Consider the following 17,575-nt stretch of genomic DNA (forward strand, 5'->3'; position numbering starts at 1 on the left):
CGATCATTACTCCGATCGCTCGTCCCCATACATTATTATCATGTCGGCAGCACGTCTCCCTGTTTACACACCAAGATTTTGCAGACGACGATAACATTTCACTTTTTTAAAACGATACGACCAGCAGATGAACGAGCGTTTGCTCCTTCATCTGCTGATCGTTGCCCTTTTTACACAGGACAATTATCGGCAACGAGCGTTATATATTAACACTCGTCTGCCCAATAATCGTCCCGTGTAAAACCCCCTTTACTGAAACACGCTTATGATATTACAGTAGCTTACCAGACTAAAACTAGTTGTGATGTCACAGCAGCTTACCTGACTAAAAAACAAACAAACACTTGTGATGTCACAACCCATCACCTGACAGAAACAGTTTTGATGTCACAGCTACTTGTCTATCTAACACCTGGATGTTGCAGTAGCTTACCTGAATGAAACACTGGTGATGTCACAGGAGTTACCTGACAGGAACCTGCTTGTGATGTCCCTGTAGCTTATCTGCAGAAATTTGCTTGTGATGTCACATGACTTGCCTAAGTAGAGTCGTGTGTTATTGAACATTCTACTTATCCTTTCTTTTTTCACCCCTACCTCTGAGAAAAAGACACGTGACAACCGAGGTTGGATGTGAAATGGCCACAGCAGCCGTTTATTAATTTACATTGTTTTATAAAATGCAATTTTGATCCGAAACATTCGGATAACTAATTAGGAATCCAACCAGAGAATTCCTCCTATAATTCACATGACCCAACATGGGTCAGAATCATAAATAACAATTAACATTAATCCGAGCAGGGGAAGTCCTTGAAGCCATTTTTAGATATGTTTTACCTCGAGTTAGCCATCTGCAACCACCACCAACAATTTACCTCCAGCCGTAAACCAGCTCGGAGGCACCGCTCACCTCTGCAGATGGCTCCAACCACCAGAAGACCACTTCAAAGGGATAACACCCTATGAAGTCTTCAAACCATGTACCTTTTTTGGGGGACGCATACCCCCGATGCGACCCCCCCCACCATTTTGTACTGACCAACCTCAAGGACTCCCCCCGCCACAGCGAAACAGGCCTTGACCACCTTAAGCCTCTGAGTTCCGCCACACCAGCACCGCCCTTTCAATTCCTTCTGCTAGCGCCAGGCTCCACAAATCAATCCCAACCTCGGTCAGATGCACCCCATCACTCCTCCAGTAATTCCCTACTCCTGACTCCAAATCCCTGTGCCGCACACAAATGCCCCCATTCTTGGCCACAAAATGGGACACCGCCCGATTCACTTTAATGCGAGCCTTATTGACCCTCTCCACCGACCGAGCCAGCCACCAATGCTTCCTTGGAACTATGTCGGACCAAACTATCACTAGTCCGGGATAAGATGCCCACAAACACAACATATCATGTTTGATATCCCGCACCAACTCCCGAAAAGGGCGAACCCCCAAATCATTTCCCCCCACGTGCAATACCAGGACTTCCGGAACCCTATCCAGCCGAGTGAGAGTATGTCTGAAATTCTGCTAAAACCCGGCTCCACAACATACCTCTAAATCCCAGCCAATGCAAAACCGCGTTCTGCCGCGAAATGCGCAGCTGGCGGCCGTCAGGACGGACGTCCGCCCTCAAAGCCCCCCAATGCACGTAAGAGTGGCCCAACAACCACACAAGACATGGGAGCTGATCTGAAACGGAAAAGAAAATTAAATACAAGCACACACGCTTTTAACACCAAGGACCTAAACGTAGGACCTAAACCTGTTGGACTCCCAACGGCCAATGCGCCGCACCCCCTCATCGTCCAACCCCCAGCGCCCTGCCTCGGTTGCTGCGCCAATCCTAAAGGAGTGAGATGAGTAAGGGCCCGCAGCGACTCCGACCGCCGCCAAGCATTTTTTAAATACTGCGCCAAATTGATATCTGGACAAAAATGACCCATTCTCGTGACGTAGCAACAGCAACTCGGGCGACTGCACCTGTGGTTTAAAAGCACGCATACAAGCGACCGGACACATCGCCGATCCTGGGAGGGCAAACAAAAGTATGCGCTTTCCTTTGCCCATTTGGTCAGTTTTTGACCGCCGCAACCATACCTCGAGTCTATCCCCATATAGACCCACCTCCTCCAGTCTCAACCCCCCTGCCCGCTTGGTACTAGGTGAAACCAGCTCGCCAATTCTAAGTGCGCCAAAAAACTCTAAGGAAAATGCTAACTGAAATAACTCAACCTCGGACGAAGAACGACAGACAGACACTAGGGATACGCCCAAAGAAACGAGGAGAGCAAAAGACACGGGCCGTCTACAATCTGCTTCGACCCTACCTCGATGCAGACCCTTTAAAGCTTGTCCTACTAAAAATTCCTTAGACACATCCCGAAAGCCCCGCAACTTAAAACCAAAAGCCAAAGCAGAAACAAAACGATTGACCTTCTCCAAGGAAAACCCCGCCTCCCAAGCGTCCCCCAACCAATACAAAAGTGCCACCAACCTGTCTTGATCCGTGCTGACGTTACCCAACTCTCTTACCCACTCCTCCCACTGCTTCCAACAAGCAGAATAAGCACTCCATGTTGTACGTGCCAATGACCTTTCGACCAATCGCTCTACGGGACCGAAACCAGATCCCAGAGATGTTCCGGACAAGCCAAACCGAGACGCTCCGCTCCCGGTACCAATTGACTAAATCGATCCCACTACGAGCGAGAAAGAGCATCAGCGATACAATTCCGTACCCCCGGCACATGCACCGCAACCACCCATGCGTTTAAAGACAAGCACACCAAAACTAAATGTCGCAACAACTGTACTACCGGAGGAGAGGATGCGGTGATGTTATTAATGGCCAGCACCACCACCATGTTGTCGCAGTAAAAACGGACCTTCTTATCCCTGAGCCTGTCCCCCCAAATGGTTGCCGCAACCACGATAGGGAACAGCTCGAGCAGGGCCAGATTCCGCATGAGTCCACTGGACACCCAGCTAGCCGGCCAGTTACCTGCACACCAAGTACCACCCCCGTACGCACCAAACCCACCTGCCCCAGTCGCATCCGTAAAAATGTTTAAATCACTCGTATCCTGCGCTGGAGCCATCCATAGAGAGTGACCATTATACTGACCAAGAAAATCATCCCAAACCTGAAGATCAGCCCGATGCTCTTCCCTGAGCCACAAAAAATGATGTGGCGCCCGAACCCCCGCCGTCGCTGCCGCCAAACGTCTACTAAAAACTCTCCCCATCGGCATAATCCGGCAAGCGAAATTCAACTTCCCCAGCAGAGACTGGAGATCGCGCAAAGTCATCTTCTTCAACCTACAAGCCCGCCGTACCTCCTGACTCAATGACCCTAATTTATCCGCAGGAAGTCGACACTCCATTGCCACCGAATCAATTTCAATTCCCAAAAAACAAATGGTAGAGACCGGGCCCTCAGTCTTTTTTGGCGCCAAGGGGATCCCAAAATCCTTCGCAACCTTCTGCAATGAATGCAGCAAATTACCGCAAATAGGCGAACACCCCGGGCCGACGCACAAAAAATCATCCAGGTAATGTATCAAAGAGTCGACCCCGGCTACGCCCCTCATCACCCATTCCACGCAGCTACTAAATGCCTCGAAATATGCGCAAGAAAGGGAACACCCCATCGGAAGACACCTATCCACATAAAAAGCCCCATTCCAAAAACAACCCAACAACCGTTGGCTCTCTGGATGAACCGGCAACAACCGGAAAGCCGCCTCAATGTCGGTTTTTGCTAACAGCGCGCCGGGCCCCGCAGCGCGAACTAGCCCCACCGCCTTGTCGAATGATGTGTACACTACGGAGCACAACTCATGATCAATCCCATCATTCACCGACGAGCCCTTGGGAAAAGATAAATGCTGAATTAAACTAAATTTTTGGGGCTCCCGCTTTGGCACAATACCCAATGGGGACATCACTAAATCCTTTATTGGCGGATCAACAAACGGCCCCGCCATGCGCCCCAACGAAACTTCTTTTAACAGTTTTTCCTACACGATCTTGGCATGCAAGTAAGCCGACTTAAGATTGCGCCGCGTCACCGGAACCTCATAAGGAGGCGGAGGAATAACGAAACCAACACGAAACCCTTCATAAATTAACTTGGCCGCAACCCTATCTGGATACTCATTTAGATACGGGACCATCCTTTCCACCCTCACCGGCGACAACCCCTTGACCAGCCGAGGACGACTGGTTCCCTGACCACTTCTTCCGCATACACTTGGCAGCCCCGTGGGATGAACCATTACATTCTGAACACACGTGCTTGAACTTACATGTGGTCCCGAACTTACACTGGCCATCATTAAATTGCCAGCAGAATCCCAGTTTTGCCCCTGAACCTTGCCCGGCCTGGCTAGACTGACCTCCTTGGCCAACGCTCCCGGGAAAGGACTGCTTCACCGGAGCCGTCACCCTCAACCAAAGCGCAATATCCTTCTGATCCCACCGAATCGCCGGCCGAACCGCCTTTCGCTGTCGGAATTGCTCATCGTACCGTAACCACGCCTGACCCCCGTATGCCCTATGAGCCTCCCCGATGGCATCAAAATAGCAAAATAACGCCGAGCAATTTTCAGGCGCCTTCTCTCCGATCACGCTGGCTAAAATGGCAAACACTTGCGACCAATTGACGAACGTCTGCGGGATAAGCCTATACCGCCGCCGTTCCTCTTCCTCCTTCTTACTCTCGTCCCGCTTGCCTTTATCCAAATTGAATTTTGCAAGCGGCAGAAGAGAAAAAATCTCCACATACTCGTCCTTCCAGATCCGCTCGCGGACCTCCTGTTTTAGGTGTGCCCCTAACGGACCCTCGAAGCATACATACACCTCGCCACGAGCACGATCGTCAAGCCGCACCCGATCGCCATCTTTTTGCACCTCGGTCTGCACGGACACCGCGACTGCCTCCTTAGACGCCACCAACCCTTCCACAACCCCGGGACGCGACTAACAATCCAACCTCACGGGGACCTTCCCAAACTACCGCCGGGGACCCCGCCGTAACTACAGGCACCGCAGCCCTATCTAAGCGCCCGACCAACTCCCGCAAGCAACACAATAAATCCGCTAAGCCAACGCCGTCACGCCCGACCGCGCTACTACCCGCAGCCGATGCCACGCTTGCTGCCCCCCCCGACACCCGACATAAAAATCGCTGGATACGGCAAAGAAGGAGTTACGCACTCACCGGGCTGCCCAGGCGCTGTGCTCCCGTCAGCCGGACAATCCTGACCTCGCCGAAAATCGTCCAATTCGCCATCCTCCAGATCCTCTCTCGCTGACGACTGCCCATCCCACCGACATCTCCTACAAGGGGACAACGACATCCTGACAGATGGGCCGGCCACCTGCCGCCCGACCGCAGGGACCCAGACTTCCGACCGGACCTGTTGCCTCGTCAACGCTGATGATCTAGGCGTCCTCCTTGAAGGTCTCGAGGAAGCCTGCCCCCTGGCCGGAACATCACCATGCGGGGCGGCCGTGGGCTGTTCTCTGGATCTTGCGTCCGATGGAGGAGGGGTGACAGGGAGCCCGGCCTGCGACCCCCTGTGTACCGCCGGACCTCGTCGCGGCTCGGGATTCCTGCCAGGACGCAGGGCCTGGGAAGAGGCGGCCCTCCCAGCTGCCTGGCCTGCAGCGTCCTTTGAAGGGCTCCCCCTGCGACGCCGTGTCCGCGGGACCACCTCCGGGCTGAGGCGTTCTGGAGGGCGGGACCGCCGGGAGCGACGGGGAGACCCGGCCTGAGCCACCGCCGCCCCTGACGACGCTCTCTGCTTCATACGAGCAGGAGCACGAGTTGCCAACTCCCCCCCCGCCGCCACAGTATTAGCACTAGGGAGGGGGCCAGGGGAGGGGAGCCTGTCCCCCAGAGCTACTGACCCTGAGCGCCGGGCCTGGCGTGGAGGCGAGTCAGCCTCCGGGATCCTGGACAGTGCAGCCACGGTCTCCTCCAACCACCCGGGACCGTGGAATGCAGCTGCCGCACGCAGCTGTTCTAGCATGCCGACCTCCGACATGGCAGGTAAGCACTAAGAGCGGTAGCAGAGGGAGCTTATAACTTTTCTATGTTCTTCCTCCCGCTGCTTCCGGCTCAATGCCGAAAACAGCGGGAAGACTGGTAACGTCCCCTGACTCCTCCCTACTCCTCTTCTACCTCCCCCTGCTACTCCCTCCTTCTCACACTTAATTAACCCTTTCCCTACTAGGTCCTGTCATGGAGGCTTCCCTCTGAAGCCCTGCGTGCTGCGTCCAGCCTCTTCTGTAAGGGCACATTCACGTGTGGCGGAATTGCTGTTGAATTCCGCTGCGGACAGTCCGCAGAGGAATTCTGCAGCGGCCGTTTTTTACATTTATTTGTATACATTTTTAGGAAACTTAGTTCAGACGTTGCAGAAAATAACTGTGCGGAAATCAGGCAGCGGTGCAGAATTTTCCCTCCGCAGAATGCTCATTACATTGCGGAGAAGAAGCGGAATTTCACTGCGTATTTCAGCCTTTGCAATGCAATAACTACACGATCTCGGCATGCAAGTAAGCCGACTTAAGATTGCGCCGCGTCACCGGAACCTCATAAGGAGGCGGAGGAATAACGAAACCAACACGAAACCCTTCATAAATTAACTTGGCCGCAACCCTATCTGGATACTCATTTAGATACGGGACCATCCTTTCCACCCTCACCGGCGACAACCCCTTGACCAGCCGAGGACGACTGGTTCCCTGACCACTTCTTCCGCATACACTTGGCAGCCCCGTGGGATGAACCATTACATTCTGAACACACGTGCTTGAACTTACATGTGGTCCCGAACTTACACTGGCCATCATTAAATTGCCAGCAGAATCCCAGTTTTGCCCCTGAACCTTGCCTGGCCTGGCTAGACTGACCTCCTTGGCCAACGCTCCCGGGAAAGGACTGCTTCACCGGAGCCGTCACCCTCAACCAAAGCGCAATATCCTTCTGATCCCACCGAATCGCCGGCCGAACCGCCTTTCGCTGTCGGAATTGCTCATCGTACCGTAACCACGCCTGACCCCCGTATGCCCTATGAGCCTCCCCGATGGCATCAAAATAGCAAAATAACGCCGAGCAATTTTCAGGCGCCTTCTCTCCGATCACGCTGGCTAAAATGGCAAACACTTGCGACCAATTGACGAACGTCTGCGGGATAAGCCTATACCGCCGCCGTTCCTCTTCCTCCTTCTTACTCTCGTCCCGCTTGCCTTTATCCAAATTGAATTTTGCAAGCGGCAGAAGAGAAAAAATCTCCACATACTCGTCCTTCCAGATCCGCTCGCGGACCTCCTGTTTTAGGTGTGCCCCTAACGGACCCTCGAAGCATACATACACCTCGCCACGAGCACGATCGTCAAGCCGCACCCGATCGCCATCTTTTTGCACCTCGGTCTGCACGGACACCGCGACTGCCTCCTTAGACGCCACCAACCCTTCCACAACCCCGGGACGCGACTAACAATCCAACCTCACGGGGACCTTCCCAAACTACCGCCAGGGACCCCGCCGTAACTACAGGCACCGCAGCCCTATCTAAGCGCCCGACCAACTCCCACAAGCAACACAATAAATCCGCTAAGCCAACGCCGTCACGCCCGACCGCGCCACTACCCGCAGCCGATGCCACGCTTGCTGCCCCCCCCCGACACCCGACATAAAAATCGCTGGATACGGCAAAGAAGGAGTTACGCACTCACCGGGCTGCCCAGGCGCTGTGCTCCCGTCAGCCGGACAATCCTGACCTCGCCGAAAATCGTCCAATTCGCCATCCTCCAGATCCTCTCTCGCTGACGACTGCCCATCCCACCGACATCTCCTACAAGGGGACAACGACATCCTGACAGATGGGCCGGCCACCTGCCGCCCGACCGCAGGGACCCAGACTTCCGACCGGACCTGTTGCCTCGTCAACGCTGATGATCTAGGCGTCCTCCTTGAAGGTCTCGAGGAAGCCTGCCCCCTGGCCGGAACATCACCATGCGGGGCGGCCGTGGGCTGTTCTCTGGATCTTGCGTCCGATGGAGGAGGGGTGACAGGGAGCCCGGCCTGCGACCCCCTGTGTACCGCCGGACCTCGTCGCGGCTCGGGATTCCTGCCAGGACGCAGGGCCTGGGAAGAGGCGGCCCTCCCAGCTGCCTGGCCTGCAGCGTCCTTTGAAGGGCTCCCCCTGCGACGCCGTGTCCGCGGGACCACCTCCGGGCTGAGGCGTTCTGGAGGGCGGGACCGCCGGGAGCGACGGGGAGACCCGGCCTGAGCCACCGCCGCCCCTGACGACGCTCTCTGCTTCATACGAGCAGGAGCACGGGTTGCCAACTCCCCCCCCGCCGCCACAGTATTAGCACTAGGGAGGGGGCCAGGGGAGGGGAGCCTGTCCCCCAGAGCTACTGACCCTGAGCGCCGGGCCTGGCGTGGAGGCGAGTCAGCCTCCGGGATCCTGGACAGTGCAGCCACGGTCTCCTCCAACCACCCGGGACCGTGGAATGCAGCTGCCGCACGCAGCTGTTCTAGCATGCCGACCTCCGACATGGCAGGTAAGCACTAAGAGCGGTAGCAGAGGGAGCTTATAACTTTTCTATGTTCTTCCTCCCGCTGCTTCCGGCTCAATGCCGAAAACAGCGGGAAGACTGGTAACGTCCCCTGACTCCTCCCTACCCCTCTTCTACCTCCCCCTGCTACTCCCTCCTTCTCACACTTAATTAACCCTTTCCCTACTAGGTCCTGTCATGGAGGCTTCCCTCTGAAGCCCTGCGTGCTGCGTCCAGCCTCTTCTGTAAGGGCACATTCACGTGTGGCGGAATTGCTGTTGAATTCTGCTGCGGACAGTCCGCAGAGGAATTCTGCAGCGGCCGTTTTTTACATTTATTTGTATACATTTTTAGGAAACTTAGTTCAGACGTTGCAGAAAATAACTGTGCGGAAATCAGGCAGCGGTGCAGAATTTTCCCTCCGCAGAATGCTCATTACATTGCGGAGAAGAAGCGGAATTTCACTGCGTATTTCAGCCTTTGCAATGCAATAACTGAAACCTGTGGAAAGTCCGCTGTGATATCTGCAATGTCTGAATTACCTGTCAAATATGCAAATGTTGCCCCAAATCTGCACCAACATTTGCAGCGGAAAAATTCTGCCACACTTGTGATGTCACAATAGCTAACCTAACTAAAACACCAGAGATGTCACAGAAGTTACCTGACTGGAAAAAGTGAGTGACGTCCTAGTATCTTACGTGCAGCAAGTCACTTGTGATGTCACAGCAGATTACCTGACAGAAACACAGTTGTGATGTCACAGCTGCCGCCTAACTAAAAACCCACTTGTGATGTCGCAGTAGCTTATTTGACTGAAATACTGGTAATGTTACAGGAGTTACCTGACAGGAACCAGCTGAGGATGTCCCAGTAGCTTATCTGCAGAAATTCACTTGTGATGTCACACTAACTTTCCTAATTGCAACCTAATGTGGTGTCACAATAGCATACCTGACTGAAATACTTGTGATATCACAGTGGTTACCATTAAGCCACTTGTGATGTCACAGCCGCATACCTGACAGAAAGACATTTGTGATGTCACAGTTCCTACCTTATATCACACAACAATAGAAGGCTCCTTGTAAGAACAGTAAATGGACTCCTTGATTTCCAAATGCTAATTTCAATACAGTGAGGGGCTAGCTATAGACCACCTTATTCATGGCCATTCAGAAAATCCCATACCGGTTTATCAATCCACCAGTAATTGTGATACTTCAATGGGAATGAGCGGAGCCCTTTAGATGAGGTTTAATAGACAGCAGGGGACATTATTATTTTTGAAGCTGTGGGCCCTGTTTCCTGCAGAGCTCCTGTGCCGCTGTACAGGTTGCAGATATGGTATGTCCACCACTGTAGCTCTACTACATCGGCACAATGCTATTGTTTTGCTTTCTAGGCATTTTTATTTTAACTGTGCTTCCTGTTTTCACCACTAGGTGGCAATGTTGATCTGTGCAGGGTTCCTTATTGCCTGGATTCCATATGCAGTTGTGTCTGTTTGGTCGGCCTTCGGAAGACCTGATTCTGTTCCAATAGAATTTTCTGTGGTACCGACTCTGCTTGCAAAATCATCCGCTATGTACAATCCAATTATTTATCAAGTCATTGACTACAAATTTCCATGCTGTCGACCTGGAGAATCGCTGCAGAAATCCAATTCCAAGTACAGTATTTTTTTTCATCCTTATATACAGGTTTTATTAGATCTGATTTTAGGAAATCTTGTACGCACGCACACACACACACACACACACATACACATACACACACACACACACACACACTTGATCCCTTGCTGATTTTGTAAGTTTGCCCACTGTCAAAGTCATGAACAGTCTAGAATTTTTAGGCTAGGTTAATTTTACCAGTGAGAGATAGATTATATTTAAAAAAAAACAGAAAATCACATTGTCAAAATTATATATATTTATTCGCATTGTGCACAGAGAAATAAGTATTTGATCCCCTACCAACCATTAAGGGTATGTTCACACGAGGGCGTCCGTAACTGTTGAAATTACGGGGATGTTTCAGCCTGAAAACATCCCCGTAAATTCAGCCGTAACGGCATGCGCAGGCGCTTGAACGCCGCGTCAATTACGGACGTAATTGGCGCTGCTATTAATTGGAGTCAATGAAGTCAATGGAGTCAACGGCTCCAATTACGGCCAAAGAAGTGACAGGTCACTTCTTTGGCGCGGGCGTCTATTTACGCGCCATTTGACAGCGCTTTCAATGGGCAGAAGTTTGTCAGCGCTATTGAGGCGCTATTTTCGGACGTAATTCGGGGCAAAAACGCCTGAATTACATCCGTAATTAGTGCGTGTGAACATACCCTAAGAGTTCAGCCTCCTCTAGACCAGTTACACGCTCCAAATCAACTTGGTGCCTGCATTAAAGACAGCTCTTACATGGTCACCTGTATAAAAGACTCCTGTCCACAGACTCAATTAATCAGTCTGACTCTAACCTCTACAACATGGGCAAGACCAAAGAGCTTTCTAAGGATGTCAGGGACAAGATCATAGACCTGCACAAGGCTGGAATGGGCTACAAAACCATAAGTAAGACGCTGGGTGAGAAGGAGACAACTGTTGGTGCAATAGTAAGAAAATGGAAGACATACAAAATGACTGTCAATCGACATCGATCTGGGGCTCCATGCAAAATCTCACCTCGTGGGGTATCCTTGATCCTGAGGAAGGTGAGAGCTCAGCCGAAAACTACACGGGGGGAACTTGTTAATGATCTCAAGGCAGCTGGGACCACAGTCACCAAGAAAACCATTGGTAACACATTACGCCGTAATGGATTAAAATCCTGCAGTGCCCGCGAGGTCCCCCTGCTCAAGAAGGCACATGTACAGGCCCGTCTGAAGTTTGCAAATGAACATCTGGATGATTCTGAGAGTGATTGGGAGAAGGTGCTGTGGTCAGATGAGACTAAAATTGAGCTCTTTGGCATTAACTCAACTCGCCGTGTTTGGAGGAAGAGAAATGCTGCCTATGACCCAAAGAACACCGTCCCCACTGTCAAGCATGGAGGTGGAAACATTATGATTTTGGGGGTGTTTCTCTGCTAAGGGCACAGGACTACTTCACCACATCAATGGGAGAATGGATGGAGCCATGTACCGTCAAATCCTGAGTGACAACCTCCTTCCCTCCAACAGGACATTAAAAATAGCTCGTGGCTGGGTCTTCCAGCACGACAATGACCCGAAACATACAGCCAAGGTAACAAAGGAGTGGCTCAAAAAGAAGCACATTAAGGTCATGGAGTGGCCTAGCCAGTCTCCAGACCTTAATCCCATCAAAAACTAATGAAGGGAGCTGAAGATCCGAGTTGCCAAGCGACAGAGTTCGAAATCTTAATGATTTACAGATGATCTGCAAAGAGGAGTGGGCCAAAATTCCATCTAACATGTGTGCAAACCTCATCATCAACTACAAAAAACGTCTGACTGCTGTGCTTGCCAACAAGGGTTTTGCCACCCAGTATTAAGTCTTGTTTGCCAAAGGGATCAAATACTTATTTCTCTGTGCACAATGCAAATAAATATCTATAATTTTGACAATGTGATTTTCTGTTTTTTTTTTTTTTATATAATCTATCTCTCACTGGTAAAATTAACCTAGCCTAAAAATTCTAGACTGTTCATGTCTTTGACAGTGGGCAAACTTACAAAATCAGCAAGGGATCAAATACTTATTTCCTTCACTGTATATATATATATATATATATATATATATATATATATATATATATATATATACACAGGGTAGGCCATTTATATGGATACACCTAAATAAAATGGGAATGGTTGGTGATATTAACTTCCTGTTTGTGGCACATTAGTATATGGGAGGGGGGAAGCTTTTCAAGCTGGGTGTTGACCATGGCGGCCATTTTGAAGTCAGCCATTTTGTATCCAACTTTAGTTTTTTCAATGGGAAGAGGGTCATGTGACACATCAAACTTATCGAGAATTTCACAAGAAAAACAATGGTGTGCTTAGTTTTAACGTTACTTTATTCTTTCATGAGTTATTTACAAGTTTCTGACCACTTATAAAATGTGTTCAAAGTGCTGCCCATTGTGTTGGATTGTCAATGCAACCCTCTTCTCCCACTCTTCACACACTGATAGCAACACCGCAGAAGAAATGCTAGCACAGGCTTCCAGTATCCAGTATCTGTGGCACAAATTGCAGAAAAAGTTACTGCTGGCTATGATAGAAAGATGTCAGAATATGTGGAGCATGGCAGCTTGCTACGTATAAGGCTGTGTTCACACGCTTGCCAAAAAATGTCTGAAAATATAGAGCTGTTTTCAAGGGACAACCGCTCCTGATTTTCAGCCGTTTTTTAATCAACTAGCGTTTTTTGTGGCATTTTTTATGGTCGTTTTTGGAGCTGTTTTTCTATCGAGTCAATAAAAAACATCTTAAGAAGTGACATGCACTTCTTTTTCCGAGGTGGTTTTTTACACGTAAAAAACACCGGTGGGAACGGAACGCCAGTTTTACCATTGAATTCAATGGGCAGATGTTTAGAGGTGTTCAGCCCCCGCATTTTTAGCAGAAGCACTTCCGTGCGAACCGATTGAAACAGTGCACCAGCTGTCAAAAGGATGAATGTAATCAGAAAAGCACCACGTGCTTTTCTGTTTCCAAACATCCAAACGGAGTGTCTTTGAGATGAGCGAACCCGGACAACCGAACCTAACTTCACTGGGTTCAGCCGAACTCGTTTTGGCCGAACCCGGCAAAAAAATTTCCGGTACGCGACGTCAGGAGATAGTCACTGTCCAGGGTGCTGAAAGAGTTAAACTGTTTCAGCACCATGGAAAGTGACTTCCGATCCCAATATACATGAACCTGTAAAAAAAACGAAGTTCTGACTTACCGATAACTCCCGGCTTCTTCCTCCAGTCTGACCTCCCGGGATGACAATTCAGTCCAAGTGACAGCTCCAGCCAATCACAGGCCAAGCACAGGCTGCAGCGGTCACATGGACTGCCGCGTCATCCAGGGAGGTGGGGCCCGATGTCAAGAGAGGCGCGTCACCGAGGACGCGTCACCAAGGCAACGGCCGGGAGGGAAGTTCTCGGTAAGTACGAACTTTTTCTTTTTTTTTTAACAGGTTTCTCGATATTGTGTTCGGCATTCACTGTCGAGGGTGCTGAAAGAGTTACTGCCGATCAGTTAGCTCTTTCATCACCTTGGACAGTGACGGGCGTCGACTAGCCTCATCTCTATGATGGCGGCTGCGCGAAATTCACGCAGCCGCGCATCATACACGGATGACACACGCAGCTGTCAAGTGGTTTTTGCGCACGCAAAACGCCGCGTTTTTTGCGCGCGCAAAAACGCAACGTTCGTCTGAATCTGCCCTAACTCCTCCTTCCCACAGCTGAATGATTGTTACAATGTAAAGTCTATGCAGCCGTTATCTAAGGGACAGCAGCAGCACAAATCCCTCTTCTGTCCTGAGCTCTATTCTGACAGCTCTTACCTACACTGTTAGGCCCCATGCACACGACCGTAAGAATTGTCCGTAATTGCGGACGCATTCTATTCTATGGGCGCGGACACCTTTCTGTATCGCTACGGATAGGTGTTCGGTCCATAGAAATGTTCCGTAAATTATGGAACATGACCATTCTTTTGCATTTTAAGGGCCGTGCTCCCATACTTTTATGGGAGCACGGCCCGAAAATGTGGGCGGCCATCGTCGGCCGGCCATGCCCGCAATCGCAGGACGTGATTACGGGCACGGCCGTGTGCATGGGGCCTTACATTGTAACAAAATTCAACTGTGTGAAAGTAGCAATAGGTCATGACGAGTTTCCAGCCCCCGATCTATTTTGATTTTTGTTTTATACACACATACTGGCCGGCAATAAATAATACCCCTAAAATTTTTTATCTATATTTGTGTCTGTCGTTTATTTTGACATATAACATGACTTACGTAGGGGCGCTATTTCAAGACTAGGGCTTTGGTGGGAATGTTTTGTTTTTTTCACATTGTGTATTCAGGGTTTTTATTTTTTTTAGCTTTACAATTTCACCCTAAAGGTCATAAAAACCTTCTAGCAGCATGCTGGGAGTTGTAGTTTCTTAACTGTTGTACAGCCAATGTTCTACAAGATCGTTCTACCTGTTATATGAGTAAAGGATCTTTATGTTTGTGTTACAGGATCTATACCATCGGCACCGAAAAACGATCAATCCCATCTAGAGAATGAGGAGGAAGAAGACAACTAGTAATGAACTGTGTCGGACCAAGTCAAGGAGTTGGCAAGAGGAGGTTACCTTTGAGATAAGCTAGATTTGGGGCACTGATATGTATATTTCCCTCAAAATTGCATCCTCAATCTCCACATTGGACCTGACGTCTATCACAAGGGGGATTTCCACCATTCATGGCTTACAAGATCCATTTAAAGTCCTCAAGCTGGAATAGAGTCATCTCAAGATCTCCACACCATTCCTGAGTTCATCCTTTGGTCTTGTGCCAAAAACCGCATTGTCACTGGTTGTGAGCAATTATTAGAGACCCCTATATTTTACAGAAATTTTTATTTTCCTATGTGTCTACATTTGTTGATAATGTTGATGACTATTAATGAAGGGCTACCACAGTAGGCCTTGTATTTGAAGACTAGCGCAGGCAAAAAGTGGAGTTTTATTCATAGCAACCAATCAGATTGACTATTTCCAAGTTCCCGTGCAGGTTAGACAATAAATACTGAGACCTGATTGGTTGCAATGGGCATCTTCCCCACTTTTGGCCCAGATTAGACTCATTATTGTTTTGTTTTTTCCTTTGGTTAGGCAAAAATTTAGACAAAAAGTTGCACTAAGTTTACTCTGTAAATAACAAAACACTGTCACAAATCACGGGTCCCATAGCTGTAAAGATTGTATTATGGAGGATATATTTGTACAAAATAAATTATTAAGATGTTATATGGTTATATGGAATATGCATATCTCAACTATAGCACATTATATGTCAAATGATTCAGTATTATATAAAAAAGCACCAACTATACAATGTATAATATTGCTTTATATTCAGATTGAATCATAATTTATACATCGGAATCCTTTGTAGTCAATAAAACATATAATTAAAATGGGATTTTTGGAACTGTATGTTGAATGGAGGTCTCCATGCTACTGTGAATTCCATCCTTAGGGGGATATTCCCATTTTATAAAATGATGACATATTGCTAGGATATGCAATCTCTTTATGATTGGGGAGGTTCCGACCACTGGGACCTCCATTATTCCTGAGAATGAAAGGGCTGCAGTGCTGGTTTAGCGCTGTGTCCCCTTTACTCGTCTTCCCTGCACAGGGGCACCCTGGTCATCCACTGTGCAGAGAACTTTTCAAGTTAATGGGCCCGGTTGCATTTCTCTGCACAGCCGGGTGACCAGGAATGCCGCTGTGCAGGGAAAATTTAGAAGGGGTTGCAACTCTGAATTATCAATGCAGTCCATTCATTCTTAGTATTGGTGAGGGTCCCAGATGGTGGAGCCCCAATCATAAAGTGATAGCATATCCCTAGCAACGTCATGAAGGCATTACTTCTAGGTCTATTAAAGAGGTTTTCGAAGATTGGAAAAACTGGTCTTCTTTCTTTCTTGAGACTGTCAAAGGCTGGAAGCAGATTCAGAGTCCAATGGCTGAAACAATCTGGAAGGAGGATGATAATACGCAAGAGTAGTCAAGTAATAGTCCAGGTTTGGTACACAGATAAGCGGCAACAGTTTAGAGCAGGGGTCTCAAACTTGGCAGGGTAAGTGGGCCGCATATAGAAAAAATGGGAAGTTGACGGCCCGCATTACTTTCAAATTTGATACAATACAAAATTATTGTTAATAAATTACTTATTTGAACTACTATACCACTATATTACTATAATAATAATACTACATTACTATAAAATTAATACTACATTACTATAAAATTAATACTACATTACTATAATAACACCGCAAGGTTTAAAATTTGAGATATTTCTCCACGTGCTTATTTCAACAATCCAGTTTTCCAGTTTAAGTGTCGCTAAATGCAGTCCGGCAGTTCAGTTGGCAGCGTTTGGCAGACACACATGTCAAGATTGGGCAGCCTCTTTTTAGATAGTGCCACAGTGCCCTCTGTAGATGCTGCCACAGTGCCCTCTGTAGATGCTGCCACAGTGCCCCCTGTAGATGCTGCCGCGCTGCCCCCTGTAGATGCTACCGCAGTGCCCTCTGTAGATGCTGCCGCAGTGCCCTCTGTGGATGCTACCGCAGTGCCCTCTGTGGATGCTGCTGCAGTGCCCTCTGTGGATGCTGCCGCAGTGCCCTCTGTAGATGCTTCCACAGAGTCTTCTGTAGATGCTGCCATAGTCCTCTGTAGATGCTGCCACAGTCCTCTGTAGATGCTGCCACAGTCCTCTGTAGATGCTGCCACAGAGTCCTCTGTAGATGCTGCCACAGTCCCCTCTGTAGATAATGCAACACACCCCTAGATATTGCCACAGTGTCCTCTGTACATACTGCCACAGTGCCCTCTGTAGATGCTGCCACAGTGCCCTCTGTAAATGCTGCCACAGTGCCCTCTGTAAATGCTGCCGCAGTGCCCTCTGTAGATGATGCCACAGTGCCCTCCGTGGATTCTGCCACAGTGCCCTCCGTAGATGCTGCCACAGTGCCCTCCGCAGATGATGCCATAGTGATGTCAGGGGCTTACCCAGAGCTGGAGTCCCGGAGCAGAGCCGCTTCTAGCACTCTGCCTGGGATTCCAGCTCTGCTCCTGACATCACTGTCCATATATGGACAGTGTGTCAGGGTCTTCCCCAGAGCTGGAGTCCCGGGCAGAGTGCTAGTAGGCTCTTGCTGGGACTCCAGCTGTGGTCCTGACATCACCGGAACTCCTGCTCTGGGGAAGCCCCTACACACTGTCCATATATGGACAGCGATTTCAGGGATT

At 49.4% G+C, this 17,575-nt stretch overlaps 1 protein-coding gene across 1 annotated transcript in view; it reads left to right on the forward strand.

Annotated features, from left to right (window-relative positions):
- The window catches only part of OPN5 (opsin 5), a 107,096-nt gene extending 91,383 nt beyond the window's left edge, over window positions 1-15,713 (forward strand). Inside the window, exons 6-7 of the mRNA XM_075863840.1 lie at window positions 10,020-10,246; window positions 14,787-15,713. Of these exons, the coding sequence (XP_075719955.1) occupies window positions 10,020-10,246; window positions 14,787-14,835 (276 nt within the window). The 3' untranslated portion in view covers window positions 14,836-15,713. The remainder of the gene's footprint in view (window positions 1-10,019; window positions 10,247-14,786) is intronic.
- The last annotated feature ends 1,862 nt before the right edge of the window (window positions 15,714-17,575 follow it).

Source organism: Rhinoderma darwinii, chromosome 4 (assembly GCF_050947455.1).
Source record: "Rhinoderma darwinii isolate aRhiDar2 chromosome 4, aRhiDar2.hap1, whole genome shotgun sequence".
In the NCBI taxonomy this organism is placed as follows: domain Eukaryota; kingdom Metazoa; phylum Chordata; class Amphibia; order Anura; family Rhinodermatidae; genus Rhinoderma; species Rhinoderma darwinii.